The sequence below is a fragment of the Balaenoptera borealis genome (genome assembly GCF_965194805.1).
Source record: "Balaenoptera borealis genome assembly, chromosome: 11".
Classification (NCBI taxonomy): Eukaryota; Metazoa; Chordata; class Mammalia; order Artiodactyla; family Balaenopteridae; genus Balaenoptera; species Balaenoptera borealis.
The window spans coordinates 85,398,649-85,422,180 of NC_138868.1; the positions used below are offsets into that span (position 1 = coordinate 85,398,649).

The following is a 23,532-nucleotide window of genomic DNA, read 5'->3' on the forward strand; positions in this document are numbered from 1 at the left end:
AACCCACAGCCAACATTGTCCTCAATGGTGAAAAATGAAACCATTTCCACTAAGATCAGGAACAAGACAAGGTTGCCCACTCTCACCACTATTATTCAACATAGTTTTGGAAGTGTTAGCCACAGCAATCAGAGAAGACAAAGAAATAAAAGGAATCCAAAACAGAAAAGAAGAAGTAAAGCTGTCACTGTTTGCAGATGACATGATACTATACATAGAGAATCCTAAAACTGCCACTGGAAAACTCCTAGAGCTAATCAATGAATTTGGTAAGGTAGCAGGATACAAAATTAATGCACAGAAGTCTCTTGCATTCCTATATACTAATGATGAAAAATCTGAAAGTGAAATTTAGAAAACACTCCCGTTTACCATTGCAACAAAAAGAATAAAATATCTAGGAATAAACCTACCTAAGGAGACAAAAGACCTGTATGCAGAAAATTATAGGACACTGATGAAAGAAATTAAAGATGATACAAATAGATGGAGAGATATACCATGTTCTTGGATTGGAAGAATCAACATTGTGAAAATGACTATACTACCCAAAGCAATCTACAGATTCAATGCAATCCCTATCAAATTACCACAGGCATTTTTCACAGAAGTAGAACAAAAAATTTCACAATCTGTATGGAGACACAAAAGACCCCGAATAGCCAAAGCAATCTTGAGAACGAAAAATGGAGCTGGAGGAATCAGGCTCCCTGACTTCAGACTATATTACAAAGCTACAGTAATCAAGACAGTTTGGTACTGGCACAAAAACAGAAATATAGATCAATGGAACAGGATAGAAAGCCCAGAGATAAACCCACGCGCTTATGGTCACCTTATCTTTGATAAAGGAGGCAAGCATGTACAGTGGAGAAAAGACAGTCTCTTCAATAAGTGGTGCTGGGAAAATTGGACAGGTACATATAAAAGTATGAAACTAGAACACTCCCTGACACCATACACAAAAATAAACTCAAAATGGATTAAAGACCTAAATGTTAAGCCAGACACTATCAAACTCTTAGAGGAAAACATAGGCAGAACACTCTATGACATAAATCGCAGCAAGATCCTTTTTGACCCAGCTCCTAGAGAAATGGAAATAAAAACACAAATAAACAAATGGGACCTAATGAAACTTAAATGCTTTTGCACAACAAAGGAAACCATAAACAAGATCAAAAGACAACCCTCAGAATGGGAGAAAATATTTGCAAACGAAGCAACTGACAAAGGATTAATCTCCAAGATTTACAAGCAGCTTATGCAGCTCAATAACAAAAAAACAAACAACCCAATCCAAAAATGGGCAGAAGACCTAAACAGACATTTCTCCAAAGAAGATATACAGATGGCCAACAGACACATGAAAGAATGCTCAACATCCTTAATCATTAGAGAAATGCAAATCAAAACTACAATGAGGTATCATCTCACACCAGTCAGAATGGCCATCATCAAAAAATCTAGAAACAATAAATGCTGGAGAGGGTGTGGAGAAAAGGGAACACTCTTGCACTGTTGGTGGGAATGTAAATTGATACAGCCATTATGGAGAACAGTATGGAGGTTCCTTAAAAAACTAAAAATAGAACTACCATACGACCCAGCAATCACACTACTGGGCATATACCCTGAGAAAACCATAGTTCAAAAAGAGTCATTTACCAAAATGTTCATTGCAGCTCTATTTACAATAGCCAGGACATGGAAGCAACCTAAGTGTCCATCACCGGATGAATGGATAAAGAAGATGTGGCACATATATACAATGGAATATTACTCAGCCATAAAAAGGAATGAAATGGAGGTATTTGTAATGAGGTGGATGGAGTTAGAGTCTTTCATACAGAGTGAAGTAAGTCAGAAAGAGAAAAACAAATACAGTATGCTAACACATATATATGGAATCTAAGGGGGAAAAAAAAAAGGACATGAAGAACCTAGTGGCAAGATGGGAATAAAGACACAGACCTACTAAAGAATGGACTTGAGGATATGGGGAGGGGGAGCAGTGAGATGTGACAGGGTGAGAGAGTGTCATGGACATATATACACTACCAAATGTAAAATAGATAGCTAGTGGGAAGCAGCCGCATAGCACAGGGAGATCAGCTCGGTGCTTTGTGACCACCTAGAGGGGTGGGATAGGGAGGGTGGGAGGGAGGGAGATGCAAGAGGGAAGAGATATGGGAACATATGTATATGTATAACTGATTCACTTTGTTTTAAAGCAGAAACTAACACACCATTGTAAAGCAATTATACTTCAATAAAGATGTTAAAAAAAAAATGTGTGACTGGAAACACACTTAGTGGCATGTCTGACACATAGTAGTTATGCTACCATAGGTCGTTCTTGGAAACAGAAGCCTTGATTTTGAGGGATCATAAAAACCAATACAATGGTTGCCATGTTTCTGCTTGTTCATCCTGGAGACAAACCTGTTAGAGAGAGATCTATCCTTACTCACACTACCCCACCCCTAGTACTTAGAAGGAAGCGGTTATGTCTCACTTAAGGCACCTTATTCTTTTCTTTCTACTTTTTCGTTCATTAATCTTCATCCAACTGGCCTTTCTAAATTTTACAGAAAACAAAACCATTTCTCTATGGATTCTGATACTACCCCAAGTTAATATTCCAACAAAGTTCTTCTTCTTCCGGGTCTCATCATCAGAAATTTCTGAGCCTAAATCTTCTCTAGTTTCTAGAATAACGCATTTTCTCATTTATCCCTTCTCCTTTAAGTTCAGAGTCTTGTAATTTAGTGCCTTCCCTAACCACAACTTATATTATGGTAACACAGCAAAGGGATGAAAGTCTGAGTGATCTGCGATTAATCCTGCGTTTTTGCAACCTACTTACTCTGTGGCATTAGGCTAGCTATCCATCCTCTCTGGGCCTCAGTTTCCCCCCAAAAAGTTGAATCTTATGAATATTACATAGCTATAGGGTTGCCATTATGAGGAAGAAGTGAGTTAATATTTGCTAAGCACTTAGAATCGTACTTGTTATACTCTAAGGTCTACAGTTGTGCTTGTTAATAATAATAAATGAAATTCCAACCCTATAACTTACTCAAATTTCTGTCATAACTTTGAAGTCTTGGTCTATCTGTTTACTGGCATTGCAGGTAAATGAGTCGAGGCATGGGCTGAGGCATTGCTACTACTGGGTGGTGTGTTCCCAGAACTTGGAACAACACTGTGAAATGGGAAGTGGTTCTCCTTAGAGATGGGACAGACTGGAAAATGACAGCCTGGGAAGGAGGTGTGGTGTCCATAGGTTCGGGGTCAGAGGTGCTGCCTGTTGAAGTACCGATGCCCGCCAAAGCCATAAATGGGGTGCTGGGGGAAACAGGAGAAGAATGGTAAATGACTGCCTGAGAAGGAGGTGTGATGACCATAGCTTCCATATCAGAGCTGCTGTCTGCCTCATCTGAGAACAGAGAGTGAAAGTGGGAGAGTTTCTCCCTCACATCTAACTCCTCTCGAGTTCTAGCACACACTGGACAATGGAAGGCTTAGCCTGGCTCTGTGACATGTCCATTCTACCTGTCACAGAGAAAGGGCAGGCAGGGCAATGTGTGGGTCGAGGGGCACATGCAAACACACAGAATCTCTTGTCTTTCGCAAGCCCTCTGCTACCATGCCAAAGGGGGGAAGGGAGTAGCAGTGGTGCTAAAACCGCCAGAGGAAGTTCAGGATCTGCACAGCTCGTGCTCCAGAAATTCCTACTTTTGTGCTGTAGGGCTTGGTGGAACTACACCTGCCTTTAGTGAAACTTTTCTCAAATGCACAATTGGAGATAATTTTAGTCTCCTCATGACTCCCACGGGGTTACCTCTGTTGTGACACTTGACTATTTGGTGGCATATTTTATTTTATTTTGAAAAGCCTTCCATTCCTCAGTGCACATCAAATAGTGAATGCTTTCTCTTAGTAAACGTGCATAACAATTTTCTGAACTCTTCTGCTCTGGGCAAGATTCATAAATACACCAGGAAAACATAGTGAAAGAGGAGACATTACGTGTATTGTATTCAATTGGGTCTTGCTACCTAAGTGTGACTTTTTACCAAGCATTATGCAGTAGTTAAGGACACAGATTAAAGTTGTTTAGAGTGTGTCCTAAAGTCTCACTGGTAGAATTTAAATCTTTACTCTGGAAATTGTAGACCTGAGACAAACTACTTCCCTAAACTTCATTTCCTACATCTGAGAAAGATAATTGTATCTACCTTACAGTAGACTGAATAATACCATTGCCCCCAAATGTCCACATTCTACTCTCCTGAACCTGTTAAGGTCACCTTATTTGGCAGAAGGGACTTTGCCAATGGGATGAAAGTAAGCGTTTTGAGATGGGGAGATTCTCCTGGAGTACCTGGACGGGCCCAACTGTAACAACTACTGTTCTCGTAAGAGAGAGGCAGAGGGAATTTTTACTCCAAAGAGAATGTGATGATGAAGTTGTGGTTGGACTGATGTGGCCAGAAGTCAAGGAATGCTGGCAAGGAAACAGATTCTCCCTTATAGCCTCTAGAAGGAGGATGGTTGGCCCTGTCAACTCCTGGTTTCAGCCCAGGGAAACTGGTTTTGGACCTCTGTCTTCCAGAACCATAAGAAAATTAGTGTGTTTTGTTTTAGGCAAGCACATTTGTAGTAATTTGTTACAGCAACCATAGGGAACTAATACGTACCTCATAGGAACTATTTTTCCAATTAAAATGGGTGACTCAAACACACTTAGTGGCATGTCTGACACACAGTAGTTATGCTACCTTAGGTCGTTCTTGGAAACTGCAGCCTTGGTTTTGAGGGATCATCAAAACCAGTAAAATGGTTGCCATGTTTCTCCTTGTTCATCCAGGAGACAAACCTGGTAGAGAGAGATCCATCCTTTCCCACAGGATCCCACCCCTAGTATTTAGAGGGAAGTGGTTATGTCTAACTTAAGGAACCTTATTCTTTTCTTTCTACTTTTTCGTTCATTAATCTTCATCCAACTGGCCTTTCTAAATTTTACAGAAAATAAAACCATTTCTCACTGGATTCAGATACTAACACAAGTTGATATTCCAACCATGTTTTGTTCTTCCGGGTCTCATCATCAGAAATTTCTGAACCCAAATATTCTCTAGTTTCTAGGATCACTCATTTTCTCTTTTGTCCATTCTCCTTTTAGTTCAGAGTTTTGTCAATTTAGTCCCTTCCTTAACCACAACTTATAATACGGTGTCCCTGCAAAGTGATGAAACTCTACACGGTTTGGTTTTAATCCTGCGTTTTTGCCATCTACTTACTGTGTGGCATTAGGCAAGCTATCCAAGCTTTCTGGGTCTCAGTTTCCCCCATAAAAGGTGACTATTATGAATATTACCTACCTATAGTGTTGCAATTATGAGGAATAATGTTAGTATTTGCTAAGCACTTAGAATAGTACTTGTTATAGTCTAAGCACTACAGTTGTGCTTGTTAATAATAATAAATGAAATTCCAAGCGTATAACTTACTCAACATTCTGTCATAACTTTGAAGTGTTGGTCTATCTCTTAGCCGGCTTTGCAGGTAAATGAGTCATGGCATGGGCAAAGGCATTGCTACCACTAGGTGGTGTGTTCCCAGAACTTGGAACAGCGGTGTGAAATGGGTAGCGGTTCTACTTGGAGATGGGGCAGACTGGAAAATGACAGCCTGGGAAGGAGGTGTGGTGTCGATAGGTTCGGGGTCAGAGATGCTGCCTGCTGAAGAACCGATGCCCGCCAAAGCCGTAAATGGGGTGCTGGGGAAAACAGGAGCAGAATGGAAAATGAGAGCCTGTGTAGGAGGTGTGGTGTCCATATCTTCCATATCAGAGCCGCTGCCTGCCTGATCTGAGAGCAGAGAATGAAAGTGGGAGAGCTTCTCCCTAGCTTCTAACTCTTCTCGAGGTCTAACACGCAGTGGACAGTGGACGGCTCAGCCTGGCTCTGTTACATGTCCATTGTACCTGTCACAGAGAAAGGGCGGGCGGGGCAGGGTGGTGAGGCGAGGGGCACATGCAAGCCTAGTCCGTGGAGATACCCTGGCCCAAGGGCAAAGGGCCGGGCCCCTTCTGGACTTTCTAGTGGCTGGGTCTTCTCACTGTAGGTGGCAGGTGTTTGGCACCGGATGGGCCGCCATGCGAAGACTGTTGGGGACTGTGGAAACCTTCTCCTCCAGAGCTCACCCTGTCTGGGCACCCGCTCTGCAGGCCCCTCAGCCCTGCTTATGTATCGGCCAGCCCTTCCCCACCACGGGACCCAGAGGCCAGAGCCTGCTCAGAGCTGAGTGCAGGAGGCACCCAGGGCTTGCCAGGGTGTGGGCCACCTCCTTTGGGGACCTCCAAAGCTTCTCTGCGAGGCCTGGAGACAGGATCGCCTTCTCCAGGGCTGCTCAGCTGCCAGCATCACCATGAGCTAGGTGGCGAAGGTTTCTGAGCAGGAGATGCAGAGCCCTGATCCGACTGGATGCTGCACCCCACGATGTCCCTTCCTGGCAGATCGTTTCTTTCTTCACTTCTTTTTTGAAATTTGGTAAAAGAACATTTAAACCTTTGACTGTTCTTCAGGGTATACAGATGGTAGTGGCTTAGCCGGGATTCGAACCAAGCCTGTGTGATTCCAGTGCTCGTGCTCTGGACTGTGGTGCCTCCTTATCATATATGCTTCACGTGTTACTTTGTTTTCTTTCTTTCTTGTAGTCCTTATGGTACTTAGCCCTAAGTGCCATACCTGTAACGAACAGATACACTGCCGTGTAGGAGGTCTTCTTTTGTTCAACGCATGAATTGGTCATCCACCACACTGGGTTCTAATCTCAGAAGATACAGGTTAGGGACCACCAGTTGTCATCATAGCACCATCCCTACATTTCTAAGTGAGACTTGCAGCCCAGATTTTCCCTTTGTCTAGTTTGAAGGATCCAGATATGTAAAGATTATATTATAGATAAATCATGGGCTATCCGGAAAGAAATTCACCAGTGAATTATTCCGTATGGATTAGAAGCCAGTTTCTCTGGCTTTCCTGGAGTATATCCAGTAAGGCATCTCCTTCATGTCTAGAAAGCAAATATATCATTTATTGCAACTTCATTGTGGAGCGATGTCTTGGTTTAAAGTACGATCAACACCATTTGGTCATTGTGAGTATGCCAGCTGGGTCCACACTTTACTACACATATGTAACTCTAGAGGTTCTTATGCCCAAGAGAAGAGACGTACTCTTGTGTGTCTAGGACAAGGGAAACATGTGTTGTTATTCAGGAGCTGGAATCTACAGCATGACAGGAATGAATTGAACAATCCTGCTCTACACATCACTTTACCTTTTTTGAATCTTGTTTCTTTGGCTTGCTTCACTGGAGTGTTTTCTCTCTCCTGGGACTGACATTGTGTGTTATGTATCACTCATGTGACATGTAGAAATTTCAGAACCCAGAATCATATAGATCAGTAAAAATGTGTTTATATATTTTTGTTTAGATCTATTGAAAATAACACTGGGCATAATTCATATATTCCAAAATTAGTTTGACCCTCTGCTCATGAGATTCTTTTTATGGTATGTCACAGCAAATTTGGACTTCCATCCCCAATAAACTTTGGGGTTGGAGGACACAAAAGGTTTTGCTCAGACCTAAATTCTGTCTGAAAAAAAAAGGGTAAATATTATAAGCCCTTTCTAACCTCTCCAAGAGCAGAAATGATTTACAGCTGTGGCATTGAACCATAACTCCTTGATCTCATTTGCGAAGAGTTCAGTAAGAAACAATGTCTTGATTTTTGTTTGTTTTGTTTGTTCCCTGTTTTCTTGTCTTGCTTACCAACAATCCATTGTAATTCATGAGTTAGTATGGCAGCTGGCTGAGTGTTCCCTGGAGCTCATTAAATGAACTTTTTTTTCCTAAAATGACTTTTATCTCCTTGTTTTCAGCCCCTCTTCTTTCCTCTGCCTTTTACTATAACCAGAGCTCAGCAAAAGCTGACTGACTTTGTGCAGACCTTACTTAGGGTAGTCTTTTCTTAATTATTTTATTCATGGCTCCTCCATTTCATTGTTTGCCTTCTCGAAATGTGTTGAAATCTTTCTGTGGTTGATGACTTCCACAATGTCTTGGTTTTTATTGGTTGATTAATTTTGGTATTTCTACAGTTTTATTTAAATATGCTTTCAGGAGGAACAGAAAGTAAATATGTTTCCTAGTCTGCCATCTTGAGCTGAAAATCCCTGTTGATTTTAGCATCCAGTGTTCCCATCGGAAAAAAAACCCAACCTTGGCATTAATAGATGTAACACTCAAGATTTCAGCTTTTTTTGAGCAATCACTGAGGATTTAATATGTGGTCATTTCTAATGGGAAAATAATAACTATCTCATGGAGTTGATTTGAGGATTAAATTAGATAATGAACATGAAAATGCTTTGTAAGGTTTAAAAATCTATAAAAATGTTTTTTGTTATTATTTGATTTGTTGCTATTTCAACTTTACTTGACAGTTGTTTATGACCTTGCTTATGTGAGAAAATGCCTTCTGGTTTATTGTTTTGAAAGCCAGAATATATTTTTCAATAGCTCAATGGAAATGGCATCATTTGTGAAGGTTAAGGGTGAAGGCGTAAATGTTTCTTGACACCTATCACTTTACAACGTTTTCAGGAACTAATTGACTCATGTATTCCTCTTCCAAATTTTGTTGAGCACCTCCTACCAGCCACATGCTTTACATCAGGTGTTGGAAAACATTTTCTGGATTTTAAATATCTTAGGCTTTGTGGGACATATACAGTTTCTGGGGCTTCTCCTCCTCTTTCTTCTTCAACAAGCTTTCTAAACTTGAGAACCATTATTAGCTCACAGTCACACAGATCCAGGCTGAGAGCCTGATTTGATATGTGGCCATTATTTGCCGATTTCTGCTCTGCGTCCTCACTGAGGAGGGGGACCATGTTTGAGTAATCACTTCTTTGAATCAACTATTGGTCTTCTGGGGCTTGTGCTTATTCTCCTACAGTCTGTAATCAACATGGCATCCAGACAGATCCTGTTAAAACATGTCAGATCATGTCACTCAAATCTCTTCAATGGCTTCTTCACAGAAAAAGCAAAGTCCTCAAAGTTCCTCCACAGCCCTAGAAATCTGGGGCTCTGTTTCCTCTCTGACTGTTTCATTCTCCTCTCCACTTTGCTCGCTCTGTTTTCCACACACTATCCTTTCTGCTCCTTGGATACTCCAAGCCTACTCTTGCCTCTTTGGCTTTCCATCTGACTGTTCCCTCTGCTTGTACTATTCACTTCCCAGATATGCACCTTGCTCCCTCTTAAATTTTATCTTCCCCAGAAAGCCCTCATTGCTCACTTAGTTTCAGATTGCAGCCTCCTCCTACCAGCTAACAATCTCCATCTCCCTTCCTTGCTTGCTGTTTTTCTCCAGCACTTCCCTGATATACTAGTTATGCTATCCATTTATTTAATTTCTATTTACATATTTATACTTATGATTTTATATTTGCTTCTTTACTTTTGTCTCCCCTCTCAGCTCGAGAGAGGGTATATTCATCTGTGTTAATCACTGTTGTGTTTCCTGAACATGCCTACGAAACATACTGAAGAATGGTGCCTGAAATTTGGTAAGGGATCAATAAATTTTCTTGGCTGAATGAAGAAATATATTCATAAATTAATGAACAAATCTCAGGGATTTCTGAATAGAGGACTAATGGGAAGAGGAAGGCAAAGTGTTGGGACAGGGTACTGCAAGAAGTAGTATTTGGAGTACTCTGATAGCTATCCTAATAGATACGATTTTGTTCATTTAAGTAGTTTTAATGAGAGAGCTGGGAACTAGGGACACACAGCATCAAGAGTTTTATAATGCATTCTGTAGAGTTCTTTTTAAGTGTGTACAAATATCATTGAAAATATATGCACGCATATACACCTCTGTTACTTTATTTAGTGCTTTACAAGAGCCCCTCAGTGAAGGGGTAGTAGCAACTATCAGTATCCTTCCTTTATGATGAGCTTAATTTATTCAAAGTTACATTATAATTTATTTGTAACTGTGAAACTAGACTTAGTTATTGAGTAGACCCTCCCTAGAAACCTATGACATTAATAAAAGCAACAAAAATTTGTTCAGTTTCCAATGATACACACACTACAGACTCAATTATGGGCCATCCATTTTAATGAAGGGAAGAAGTGATTTAACAAATACAGAGCAAACAGAATATTAAGTTTTGTCCTCCATTAATATTAGTAACGGATAAAGTGGGCTCCAACGCCTTCAAGGTAGCTTGAGACCATTATCTCTGTGTCACGGGCAGGGGGATGTTCAGCCAGGATGTCTTTCTCTGTCACTGAGAAAAATTTCCATAATATATAATGATACTTACTGAAACAGATATGGGGCATTTGGGTAATTAGGAATCCATTAGCATATTTTTCCGGAAGCCTTGACTACAAAATGAAGACAGTGGATTTGGACACTTTCGGCTCTGAAGAAGTTGTTTGGATATTCATCTTTACGCTGAATGAAATATGCTTATTTCATCTCTGCAGCTTCCCATATACCATTTTCCAACATCTGTTTTGTGTTTGGAAAGACTTTTAGAAATGAAAAATGAAGTTAAAAAGTAAGTGACACCTTAAATGATATATGGAATATTTTGCTGACTTACAAGAGCATGCAGAATTAAATATGACCCAGTTGAAATGTTAATTTTATTTTAATGTGTATGTTGGGGTGGAGTCTTCAAGGTGTCAGAAAACAAGAATTCACCCATCCTGTTTGGAACTGCAGCACACACACACCTTCAGTTACCAGTTCTGTTCATGCCACAGAATCATCTTTAGAAAACATGCTGTTTTCTATGTACCTGGTGTATATCTCAATTAGTTTGAAGAATTTCCCAGATACCTCTTAATATGTAGTGCTCCAATTCCAATCTTGCCAAGTCCTGTACCAGTGACACAGCACATAGGAGTTTTATTTCTCTTTATTTCTCTGGGTTGTTCAGAACCCAATGAAAGAACAATGGAATGGGATCAAAGAGATCAGGGTCCTTGTCTCAGATTTCCCATAAAATAATTGTGTCCTCTTGGGAAAATTATAGTTATTCTAGGCTCCTTTCCTTTTCTTTACTTTGACAGAGCTGCACTAGATGACCCCAAATAACATTGCACTCTTTCAGTCGTAGCTTAGATGTTATTGGTATTCTGAAACAAATGAAGACAATGACACATGAAACTGTGCAACATCTCTGTAACTATGTTTTCTTAGAGTTGCCTCCATTTTGCAGATGATAAGATGACTGAGCACAGAAGTAGATGTTTGGAACCAGAGGTTCCAAAGTAAATGGAGCTAAACCACAAGTTTCCTTCTTTTCTGAAGCTCACTTAGCCAAAACATAGGCTGCTGAATATTAAGCTGTAAAGCATATTATCAGTACATTTTAAAAGAAGCTATTCTTCTAGGATTTCCAATTAATAGCAAGAGGTTTTGAAATTCTTCAAAGATCATCTAATTTTGTGAGATTTACAGCTCTGTTTTCCTGTCAAGCAAGTTGTATTCGTGCCAGATAATCATGTGAGCTTCTGGATGCTTCTCTGAACCTCTTGAAGTTTTCTTCTTGCTATCTGAAATTCATGCCAGATAAGCCTTTTTCTAGAGTGTATGTACAGACTTGTGTATTTTTATATAGGAAAGTGATGCAGTGAGTCAGGACGGGGGTTAAGCCCTCATTCTCAGACTGGCATTGAGCTCCTGGTGAAATACAATCATCATTTCCTCAGAATCGAAAAGCAGTTATCTCTAGTTTTTAATCCCATTAACTATTTATACATTTACGTATGATACATGTACTTATTGTACCTACTAGGTGTGTTCTCTTTGGGACGTACAAAGCTCTTTGAGACATAGGTTGTTCATTTTTTTGTTTTCCCACAAATACTGTGACCTTTTGAGCAGGAAGGTCTATATTTTACTAACATCTAGAACCAGCAGTTAACATGGTGTCTAAGATGTAGTCAATAAATATGAAATAGATAAATGAACACATTTTTAAGGAAGGGCCAGGACATGAACAAACAGAAAGTTTTCATTTTCAGTCACAAAGCAACCAGGGACATAAAAATGGTACAGACAACAAGTGCTACGGTCATTCAAAGAAGGCATAGAATAGATACAACAAGGATCTCCTCTATGGCACAGGGAACTATACTCAATATTTTGTAATAACTTATAAGGGAAAAAAATGTGGAAAAGGAATCACTGTGTGCTGTACACCTGAAAGTAACACAACATTGTAAATCAACTATACATCAATTAAAAAACAAACAGACAACAACAACAAAAAAAACCCAAAGAGGTCATAGAAGTTCTTATGAGATTCCAGAAGAGAAACCAAATGAGGACGGGAGAGACGGCTTTTGAATCAATTCAAAGGAAAAGTCACAGAGAAACTTGTCTTTGACCTGAACTTGAGTTTCCATTAAGATTGCAACGCAGGGATATTACAGATAAAGGTAATCACATAAACTTACTATACTGAAACTTGCAGAGGTTATGAGTGTTGTTCAAGATCCCAAAGCAAGTGCATTGTGGAATCAGAATTTTAAGTGAGGCCTAATGAACTAAAAACAAACAAACAAAAAAACAAGCCCTTTCTGTGATACCACGTTGCCTTTGAAGTCGTTTTTTTGGTGAGTTGGTAGAAACTGGTTTCAGTGTTTCTGGCAGGAATGACTAGTTCTGTCCCCCCGCGGCCCCCCACCCACGAGTTGATCCGCAAAGTTTCCTTTAGAATGGACTTGCTAAAATGCAGACACCGAAGTATTCATGACTCCTGTGTCCAATCATTTCTCCTGCCATTGCCTACTTCAATTCTGGGTTATATGAACAATTCACTGTCTTCATTTATGCTTTTCCCTCCTCCAAGAATTCCTTTCTCCCTATGGGGCACCTGTGAAACCCACTTCATTTTTCAAAACTAAATTTACATATTATGTCTTTTGTGCAGTCTTCTTTTTAGTGTTGTGATCACACGCTCCTTTTTGCTACCCTTGCACTTCTGCATGCCTGATTGTTGCACTTGCTACACTGTATTGTAATTGTATTTTTTACATATCTCTGTCTTCTCCTGGGCAACATTCCTTGGGGCCAGGGACTACCTTTTTTCATCTATTGATGTTGCCTTAGCATGTTACTTGTTGTGAAGTAGTTAGTTATAAAAATGAGATTTGATTAAATTGAAAATTGTTATGTACGTATTAGTTATTATCATTTACAGATATAACAGGAAAAAATATTAATGTTGGTGCTGAAAGTTCACTTCTAGTAAATGGTGGTGGTACTTGACTTCACTTATATTATTTTCCCCACTATTTTATATCTTTCTACCTGATATCTCTTCTTTATTTCCATCTATGTTTCTTTATTACTAAACCAAGAAAAACAGGTATGAGGGTAGGGCTAGGCTATACTTGGCTGGAATAGTAAAGAAATTGTGTGGGGTTTTGGTGAGAAAATCCTGAAGCACACAGGTCTGCATCTTCCCTTTGAGGCATGTGGAGGGGTCTGCTTCTAAAGAGTTTTATTAGCAACTAATCAACATGCTTTTGCACAAGGCTCCTGATTAGCTGTTGGTATACTAAGAGTAAATCAAAGTTAGCATAGTTTCTGATTTCCTTTACATTGTCAATGAGGATGATCATTTTTTACTGCTGGGGGTGGTGGTGGGGGGGAGTGAGGGAATGTCCCTTTCCTGCTCCTGATGTTTCAGTTCCGTCAAGAGAGCTCTTAGAGTCATTTCAGCCCTGCTTCTTTACTGACTCTACCCCAGGGTAATCAAGTGACTTATTTAGAAAGCTTGAAAAGAATTAAGTGAGCATGCTTGCCTTGACTAATTCTGTTCTCTCCATTGAGAGTGTGAGTGAGTGTCTTCTGTTTCTCTCATTCTGTGTATTACTAGTTAGGAAATCTGCCCAATTCTGGGGTTCCGTTATGTGATCATTTCATTCAAACTGGATTCTCAAGCCAGGGTTATCAACAGTAACAGGAATATTAGGCCCTCCCTCTTTTCTCTTTTATCTTATTTCCTAATTTATTCCAAACCAACTGGAATTAAGGCGTTGTACTTGTTGGAAGCTAATTAGAAGACCCTAACATTTGGTGCAATACCTGGGAACACTGAGAAATAAAAAGAAAGGAGCAGACATTTTGGAGAGGAAAATGTCCATGTGGAAAATATTTTGGTACTGCCAAGGAAGGTAGTCTAGTGCCTTGGTCTTTAATGTATGGTGGGATGTTGAGACCTTTGACTGTTTGAAAATATTTAGGTTTGTGCAGTAAACTGCTGAAGCCTAGGAAAGATTTAATGCATACTGTATAAGTGTCCCGTGCTTGCTGGGAGACTAATCAACTTGGAGGCTTAACACAATAGAAATTTACTATCTCACAGTTGTAGAGGCCAGAAGTGTGATATCAAGGTGTCAACAAGGCTGCTCTCCCTACAGATGCTCTAGGGGAGATTCTATTCCTTGCCTCTTTCAGCTTCTGGTGGTTGCCAGCTTCCTTGGCTTGAGACCACATCACTCAGTTTTTGTCTCTGTCTTCACAACACCCCCTTTCTGTGTCTGTATCTTCTCTTTTGTCTGTCTCAAATGTCCCTCTGCCCTTCTTGTATAATAAGGACAATTGTCATTCTATTTAGCACCCATCCAGATAATATAGGATGGAAATCCCATCTCAAGATCCTTAATGACATTTGCAAAACCTTTTTTTTCAAATGAGGTAAAGGTCAAGGATTAGGACATGGATATATCCTTTTGGGGGCCACCATTCAACCCAGTACACCAGCCGTAAGATACTTTGATTTTGGCTGATGGCTGCAGCTTATGGCGTGGGAGAGTGGCTGTTTCTTTACAGCCACTGAAGTAAAGGTCTGACATAAAGAAAAGGGGCCTTAGGGAGTTGCAGGTGACTGAGCAATACCTGGAGTAGAATGATAAGGCACCTGGAGCGTCTTTAATATACAGAGACCTTTACCTGGCACTTGACTTGAGAGTGTGCGGGAGTTTACAGGGCAGGAAAGTCTCAGGCAGCTGTCCACCTTGCCTTACTCTCCAGGTACAGTTTTTCTCAAGCAGGCTTGTCTGAGACAAAGACTCAATTATAAGGAAAACATGTTTTGTAGGACTTGTAGGCATTGACACATATGGTCTACCGTAGGCTCAAGTGACTTCCTGTACATGTGGACCCAAGCTGACAATGGATTTGTCAATTATGTTGGAGAAATAAATGTTCTCTTAAAGGCAGCCGCCTTTGGTCTATGCAGTTCCATTGCAGGAGGCAATGAAAATGGCCATGGCGGCATAGGACTGTCAAATCTATGCATCAGAACTGGAGGTGTAATGTCACTCGACAGAACCCATAGTCAGTTCAGTACTGTAGTGTGAACCACAAGGTCATCAAAGAGGAAGGATAACTCAAGAGTCCACGTGTGACAGATGCTCAGGGCTGTGCACTGTACATGGCAAATTCATAGTGACAAATCAACGTCAGATTAAAAGATTCCTCCTGGTTCGAAGTTCGAATGTCAGAAATTTCAGTTAAATGCCATAGACTAATGGACATCCTAGTGAGGCTAAAACCAAAGAGACTTTATCTTTGTCTCAAATGCCATTGAGGTTCTGCTATGTTCTTTGGTCAAATTCTGTACTGGATTCTGGGAACAAAAATGTGCCTAGTTTCACTCTTCTAGGAGTGGGGGATTGGCTTGTTTTTGAGATTGTCTTTAAATTTTTGGGATAGTGCTGTAAATTCAAATTGTATCTTAGTAACTCTAGACTCTTTAAAAGCATGGTTCATGAGAGACTTGATAAACTGATAAAACAACCAAGGCCCTGAGAGATCCACACCTGTGTCAGTGACAGAAGTCCAAGCTACAGATATTGAAGGAGCCTTCACTGCCATTCAGGCAATGAAAGCCCTGTCACTGAGAATGAACCAAATGTACATTTGGGAGGATGGTTTATGGACATTTAAAACTTTGGAATTTTAACCCACAGTAACAAGGACACTTGATTTCAAATTTGGGCTTTAATACTTCAGGACCTTATTTCATAAGAGCGTTTAATCTGTGCCCTTTTAATTTCTGTCTGAAGAATTTGATACTGGCAAAGATGTACTTTCAAATTTGCAACATTTCTATGATTTCTGAATTGTATTACTGGATGCTTTTATGTATTTAATGTTAGTTTGTCATTTAACCCCATCAAATTTCTATGGTTAGCTGTGTTGTGGATGGCTGGTAGAACAAAAAGTTGTTTCTGATCATTGGATATGAGTAGCCTTGGAGTTAATTTAAATTAATGCAATTTCTCACCCATATCAGAGACTTCTGGGATGAAACTCTAAGTCGTCCAGCAGCAGTTCCAGAAGACCACTCAAATGAGTAGCCCCATAAAAGTATGAGCAGGACTGTCCTGGTAAAGGTCTATTTTTCCTGAAGGGAGAGCCATATTCCATTAATTATAGGCTTAAAGGCATAGTTGAATGGGTTAAGAGATTGAAAAAAACAGGGGAGCATTAGTGACAGTTTCCCTTCTCCTTCATAATGGTACTAGCATGTGAAGGGAATTTGATTAGTATAACTTTTAACCTCCCTGCTCTTATATTCACTGACACTGGCTAGGTGAGGTGACCTACTTGACTGGCAAAGTTAGGAAGAATAACTGGCTATGCTTTGCTAAGCTCTTCTTTTCTTCATCTTGGGAGTGAGTCTGGTGATATAGAGACCAAAGTTCTCTGCTCCACTGTGGACATGCCCCTTTCACATAGGTTTGCCTGGAACCAACTTGTTGCAACAAAAAGTGGGTAAGTCTGGATAATTCTAGAATTCAGTTGTCAGACTCACTTGGCTATGTCATGAAGCCCCATTTTCCAACATGGGCTCTAACAGTAAAAAGTGACATAATGTGTGGGCTCCAGTGCAAAATGAAAATATAGTGCCTCTTATTGAAACTGCAAAGAAAAAGTGTTGTTGAAAGTATTTGCACTGGGGTGCATAGTGTCCTTCCCAAATTCATGTTCACCCGGAACCTGTGAATGTGCCCAAGTAAATTCTTTTTTCAGATAGACTCGAGATAAGATGACATCATACTAGATTAGGTTGAGCCCTAAATGGGTTCTGTGGGTTGTTCTCTCTTCTCTTTTTCATATATGTCATCTTTTTCAGCAAAAGGGTTTGGCTAATATTGGGAAGTAACACGAGTAAGAAAGGATATAAGATTCCTTGGACATTCTTGTTTCTTAAAAGACAACTGCTTTCTTTCTGTGTTAGAAGTAAGTTCAGATTCAAATGGAAAGCATGGCCTCCCGGAGCTGTTAACACCTTCATTTAGTCTTGGATGTGACCAGTAGCACAGAATTCTGGTGGAACTCAGTAAGACTCCAAATGGGTACCAAATAAGCATGTCATGGAAAGCACACCATAAGCAGGGTGAAAACTATATGTGAATGGGGCAGCAGGAATGGTGGCAGACACACATATTGCACATGTCTCCTCTGCTCATGCGTATATTTTATTGTCCCATAAACTTTACTTACAAAACGTAAGCTCAAAGATAAAATCATTAAGAATTTCAAGACAGCAATATCAGAGCATGAGACCAAGCAAGCGTGGGGCCCTTCTGAGCATGGTTCATGCAGGACTTGATAAACTGGTAAAACAGCCAAGGCTCTGAGATACCCACACCATGTCAGTGACAGGAGTCCAAGCTACAGGTATTGAAGGAGCTCTCAATGCCACTCAGACACTGAAAGCTCTGTCACCGAGAATGAACCAAAATATAAATTTAGGAGGATAATTTATGGACAGTTAGGACTTTGGACTTTTAACCCACAATAATAAGAAAACTTCATTTCAAAAGAAAGTGTGAGGTCTTCAAGTTTGCTTTGGTTATTGAGGGTCCTTTGTGGTTACATATCAATTTTGGAGTTGTTTCTTCTATTTCTGCAAAAATAGGGGATTTTGATAGGCATTGCATTAAATCTGTAGATAGCTTTGTGTAACATGGACATTTTAACAATAGTTCATGAACATGGGATGTCTTTCCATTTATGTCTTCCTTAATTTCTTTCAATAATGCTGTAGTTTTCAGTGTATAAGTCTTTCATGTCTTTGGTTAAGCTTATTCCTAAGTATTTCATTCATTTTGATGGTATTGTAAATGGAATTGTTCTCCTAATTTCTTTTTCAGATTGTTCATTGTTAATGTACAGAAATGCAAGTGATGCATGTATGTTGATTTCATATTCTGCAAACAAACTTTGCTAAGTTGGTTTATTCTAATAGATTTTTTGTTCTAATAAATTTTTTGTGAAATATTTAGCATTTTCTACATCTTTTTCAATAGTTTCCCTTTCAGCCTAAGTGTATCCTTAAATCTAGGGGACATTTTGACCTCCATCTTAGGCTTTCATCTTATTTCTCAACTTATTCAGAGTCTTAGTTAGTTAGTGTTCTCCTTATTGTTTGCCACTTTGGAGAATCCAACAAAATGTTCTACTCAAGGTGAGACCTCTTTTCTCTTCCACCTCTGAACCTGAATATCACTTATTATTTACTTCATTCTCTTAGAACTTAGCATTCGAAGTTTAAATGGTGATCTTTCTTAAAGAAGGTCAATATGCTCACCGAATTCAAGAATTCTGGTGAGTTGTGTCAAGTGTGTAGGAATCATATTAACTTGTTGGCTGTTAGCACCCCTGGAAACATTTCTAAAGTGGCGTTTGAGCTTGATATTCAGGTTTATTGGACACCGCGTTAAAGAGTTTAACAGAATAAGAGTAGGCTGGTCTTTCCTAAAGCAGAGTTTATTCAAGGGTGACCTTGTAGCCACCTGTATCAGGCTTATCCTCGTTGAGTCATTGAATGTCCTCAACCCCCCTAAACTGTAAACTCCTTATAGACAAGAATTATGTTTTATAACTCTTGTTCCCCTTCCCTATACCTAAACATGCCTGGAATAGAAGGTGCCTCTACGAAAAGGTGTTGCTTTATTTTAAACTACATTAAGTACATGTATATGTTCATTTCCCTCTGGGAAAGGAGGCTACATTCCACAGGATTCAAATATCAAGCCTGTAAACTTCCTTGAACACATAGATATATAAATAGTTGCATAACTCTCCTCCCTCTCTACAACTGTAAGATGATCATATCAAAGTATGGTCATTAATTGTTTTTCATTGCAAACAGATAATAAGCAAAGTGAAAGGAACTTCTTCCACCAAAGTAAAGGCCAAAGTTCAAAAAGTCAAATTAATATGGGATTTGTTACTATTCTAAATAATAAAGAACACTGACAAGGAATATCACAGCGCTGGTTGCTATTATCATCTTTTCATTTTCCATTACAGTTGTTTATATTATTTCCATGGGATTTCACTGAAGTTATCAAGGTTTTTTAATAGTCAAATTAAAAAACAAAATCCCTTGAAATGCCAATACAAATAAAAATGAGTCAGAACATGAAAAAATGTTTTAGACAAGTTGACAACATATATTCTTTGCTCATTTCTCTTTTTGAGAAAAGTTCCATCTTATTCACACTCACATGTACAATACACTGACTAAAATACAACCCCATCACTCGATGGTGATAAAAAAAGGAAAGACAAGCTGGTTCCAGAAAATTCCTCTATTTATTCCTAGTATCTTGTTGCATCTGGCAAAAAAAGAGCATTTTGAAATATTCTCTAAAGTTTTGTATTTTATTTTATAATAATTTGCTTATTTATCTCAATGTAAATATTAAAAACGCATGAGAAATATTTTAACATTTGGCATTTGACTATTCCTATCTATTTCCTTAATGTTTCCTTTGCCTCATATGATGATCTTTTGGGATAGACAGCACATAACACTCTCATACTCCCCAGACTCTACAGCCCCATACACATGCAAACTAGCTTGTGGGGATGTGTTAACATACACTTGGTTGAGGCAGGAAGGCTGTAGAACACACAGTTTTTACACCTCAACATTTTAAGTGTTTTTGGAAAGTAACCCTAGTTTGAGTGCAAGTTCCATCGATTTATCAAATGCATTTCAGGTATACCTAGGTATGTCCAGTAAAATGGTAAGGCTATATTACTGGGAGACTATTTACATGAGCAAGTGAAAAGAAATCAGTGAAAGAATATATTACAACCAAGAGTCAGATATAATAGGTCAATGAAATAGAATGTAGATCCCTGAAACATATCCACACATATAAGGACAATTGATTTTTCAACAGAGGTGCAAAGCCAATTTTGAGGAGAAAGGATAGTCTTCTTGAAAAATGGTGTTGGAAGCATGTAGTACATGGATATTGTGCCTAGATAGCCATATGCAAAAGTATGAACTTTGATCCCTACTTCACACTATATAAAGAATTAACTAAATGTACATCAAAACATAAATCTCTAAAACTTGGACAAAATCTTTTTGACCTTGGGTTAAGCAAAGATATCCTAGAGATGACACCAAAAACAAGATCCATAAAAGAAAAAAAGTGATAAATTGGGTTTCATCTTTGGAAGCCATTATTAATAAAAGAAAAGCCACAGGTTGGAAGAAAATATTTACAAATTATATACCTGAAAAGACTTGTGTCTCTAACACGTATAGAACTCTCAAAACTCAGTAATTAGACTTTTTTTTAAATTAACAATATGGGTAACAATATTTAAAAAGAGATCCTTCCAAGGAGGTGTACGGATACAAATAAACACATAAAGTTGCTCAGTGTAATCAATTATTAGCTAAATGAAGATGAAAGCCCCAGGAGATACCACTACACACCTATTGAATGGCTAAAATTAGAAAAGTCCAAACACACCAAGTATTGGTAAGGCAGTGTAGGAACTGGAAGCCTTTTACACTGCTAGTGGGAAGGAAAATGGTACAGTCACTTCAGTCAACAGTTTGGCTGTTTCTTTTTAAGTTGAACATACACCTACCATATGATCCAGCCTTTCTGCACCTAGATATTTATGCAAGAAAAATGAAAGCATATGTTCATACAAAGACTTGTACATGGATCATCATAGCATCTTTATTTTTAATAGACAGAATTTTAACAACCTCGAGCACCCATCAACAGGCGAATGAATAAACATACTGTGGTATACTCATACAGTGAAACACTACTCAGCAAAACAAAGTGATAAGCTATTGATACCCACGAAAATATGAATTACTCTCAAAATAATTACATTGAGTGAAAGAAGCCAGATAAAAGAGTCCTCACTGTGTGAAACCCTTTATATAAATGTCTAGAAAAATGCAAACACATCTATAACGATAGAAAGCATATCAGTGGTCACTTGGGGATGTGGAGGGGTCGAATGTGAGGGAAAAAAAGGGGCTTTATGAATGAGGCATAAAAACACTTGCAAGTGATGGATATGTTCCTTTTCTTGATTGTGTTGGCAGTTCCATGGGTATATGCATATTTCAGAACTTAAATTGTGTTCTTTAATTATGTGCAGTGTACTGTGTGTCCGTTCTATTTAACAGAGCCATTAAAAAAAGGCTAAGAACAGACGTTTGTCTCAACAAATAAATGTAGCAAAGAACAGAAAAGTCAAGTACAGTATGATCTCTGTCAGTTGAATTTTCCTATAGTTTATTTCCCTCAAAAAATATATCCCAGTTCTTAAAAGAGATGGGACTCTTAATAAAAGGTTAAAAAAAACCGGCAAAGCCATCACCAGGATGAGCTCCAGCTACTTTTCCATTGTGAGACACTAGGTGCACGGTGCAGACATGCTAGGATGTTTGTTCTTCCTGCCCAGTATTTTAGAGAGGATATTAAACATCCCTGTTAAATGCCTGCAAGTGATGGCCAGAGTGGAGTTTGGAGAATGATGGCTGTGATCTTTAATATGGTTGTGCCTTTGTAAAGAGTCTCACTCAGAATTTCCAGGGTAATTTTGGAGTCAACTTTTTTTTGTTTTTTAGATGATATATATGTCTAACTCACCTCAAGAATATATCCACGTAGACTTGAAGTTAGGGATCAGGTGGTGTAAATTTGTGTGGTTATCTCCTGACCTAACCTTTTAGCCTCTTTTTGTTCCTTGATTATAGTTAAGCTTCATCTTGCCTCAGGGCCTTTGTATTTGCTGTTCCCATGTTTTGGAAATATTATTTCCAGAAAAATTTTGTCCATAATGATTCCTTTCTATTCTTTGGCACTCATCTCTTAAAGATATGTTTTCCTTTATTGTCCTACTAGCCTAACTCAGTCCCAATTTATCAGATTACCTTACTTCTTTCACAGAATAATAATCAAAACAAATATTATCTTTGGTGTCTCTTTGTATTTAGATGAACTTCTTCCCAAAGAACTCAAGCCCCACAGTGACAGAGGTTGTTACCTTTCTTATCCCTTATTCTGTGTCTTAGAACTGTGTCTGGCATGTAGTAATCACTCGAGGCCTGTTGACTGTGTAAAGAATATGTGAGTAGATGAACAGATTTGGAGTTATTTGAGGTCGCTCTTAATGATGGCTGGTGTTGGTGATTAAATTAAAATTGTATGTTTTAGAGTTGGAACTGATCTTGCTGAGTCTCACAGCTACGGCAAAACTCTCCCTACTGTAGCATCCTTGAGAGATGATCAAGTCTGAGCTTGAATAACTGTATATGAAAGACCTTAACCAGGGCAACCTCCTAGCTTTCTTCAAGCAGATCACAACCTTCCATGGGAGTTTGCTCCCTATTATTCAGCTGTAATTAGGAGAAAACGGTTTGATTTACCCAGAATCATCTTCTCTCAGTCTCCTTGTTCTAGTTCCTAGAGAATAGACAGGACAGAGTTTCCTCTAAATTACATCCTTTGGGTTTGCATTCCTGCTTGTAAAAAAATAAGCACCGTGCTATGGCAAAATTCCCCTTGACTGTCTGCCACTTATTGCTACATTCCTTGTTAGTGTTTAGAAATAATTTGTCTTAGTGTTCCACATTATAATTGATGGAGTACAGAAATAAAAGAGATCTCGGGGTTATGTCAGAAGCAATCAGACAGATATTTTAACTTACCCTTTTAATGTATTTAATGCTGACACTGTGAGGAATTGAGCAGTATAGTCACCGCGTTATTGCCATTGCTGAAAAGATGTATTTATGGTGAAATTTATGGTAACTTTGAAAGCATTAGCTGATGGGGCAATTGTCAGCTACATCTTAGAGCTCTGAGCATTTCTCAAAAAGTTGTGATACAAAACACCTCTGCCTTTTCTTGTATTTCTGTTATGTTCAACTACTTCACAAAAAGCATTCTTCATATTCCTGAAATAATGATGGGCTTAGCTGAGATTCTTTTGGGTCCTAAGGGACCAACATGTGTGCATAATAGTGTCGAGTTACACAGAGCCTGGATGTTTGGCTCCAGACTGAAAGCCCCATGGAGTCGTTTTTTCACATCTGTTCACCAATGTGTATGAAT

The 23,532-nt window shown here is 39.0% G+C and overlaps 1 protein-coding gene across 3 annotated transcripts in view; it reads right to left on the bottom strand.

Annotated features, from left to right (window-relative positions):
- Positions 1-6,074: 6,074 nt before the first annotated feature.
- Positions 6,075-23,532, bottom strand: part of LOC309604945 (centrosomal protein of 78 kDa-like) — a 58,779-nt gene continuing 41,321 nt past the window's right edge. For all 3 annotated transcript variants that reach the window (XM_082340058.1, XM_082340057.1, XM_082340056.1), the window contains one exon: positions 6,075-10,635. In XM_082340058.1, the coding sequence (XP_082196184.1) occupies positions 10,554-10,635 (82 nt within the window). In that variant the 3' untranslated portion in view covers positions 6,075-10,553. The remainder of the gene's footprint in view (positions 10,636-23,532) is intronic.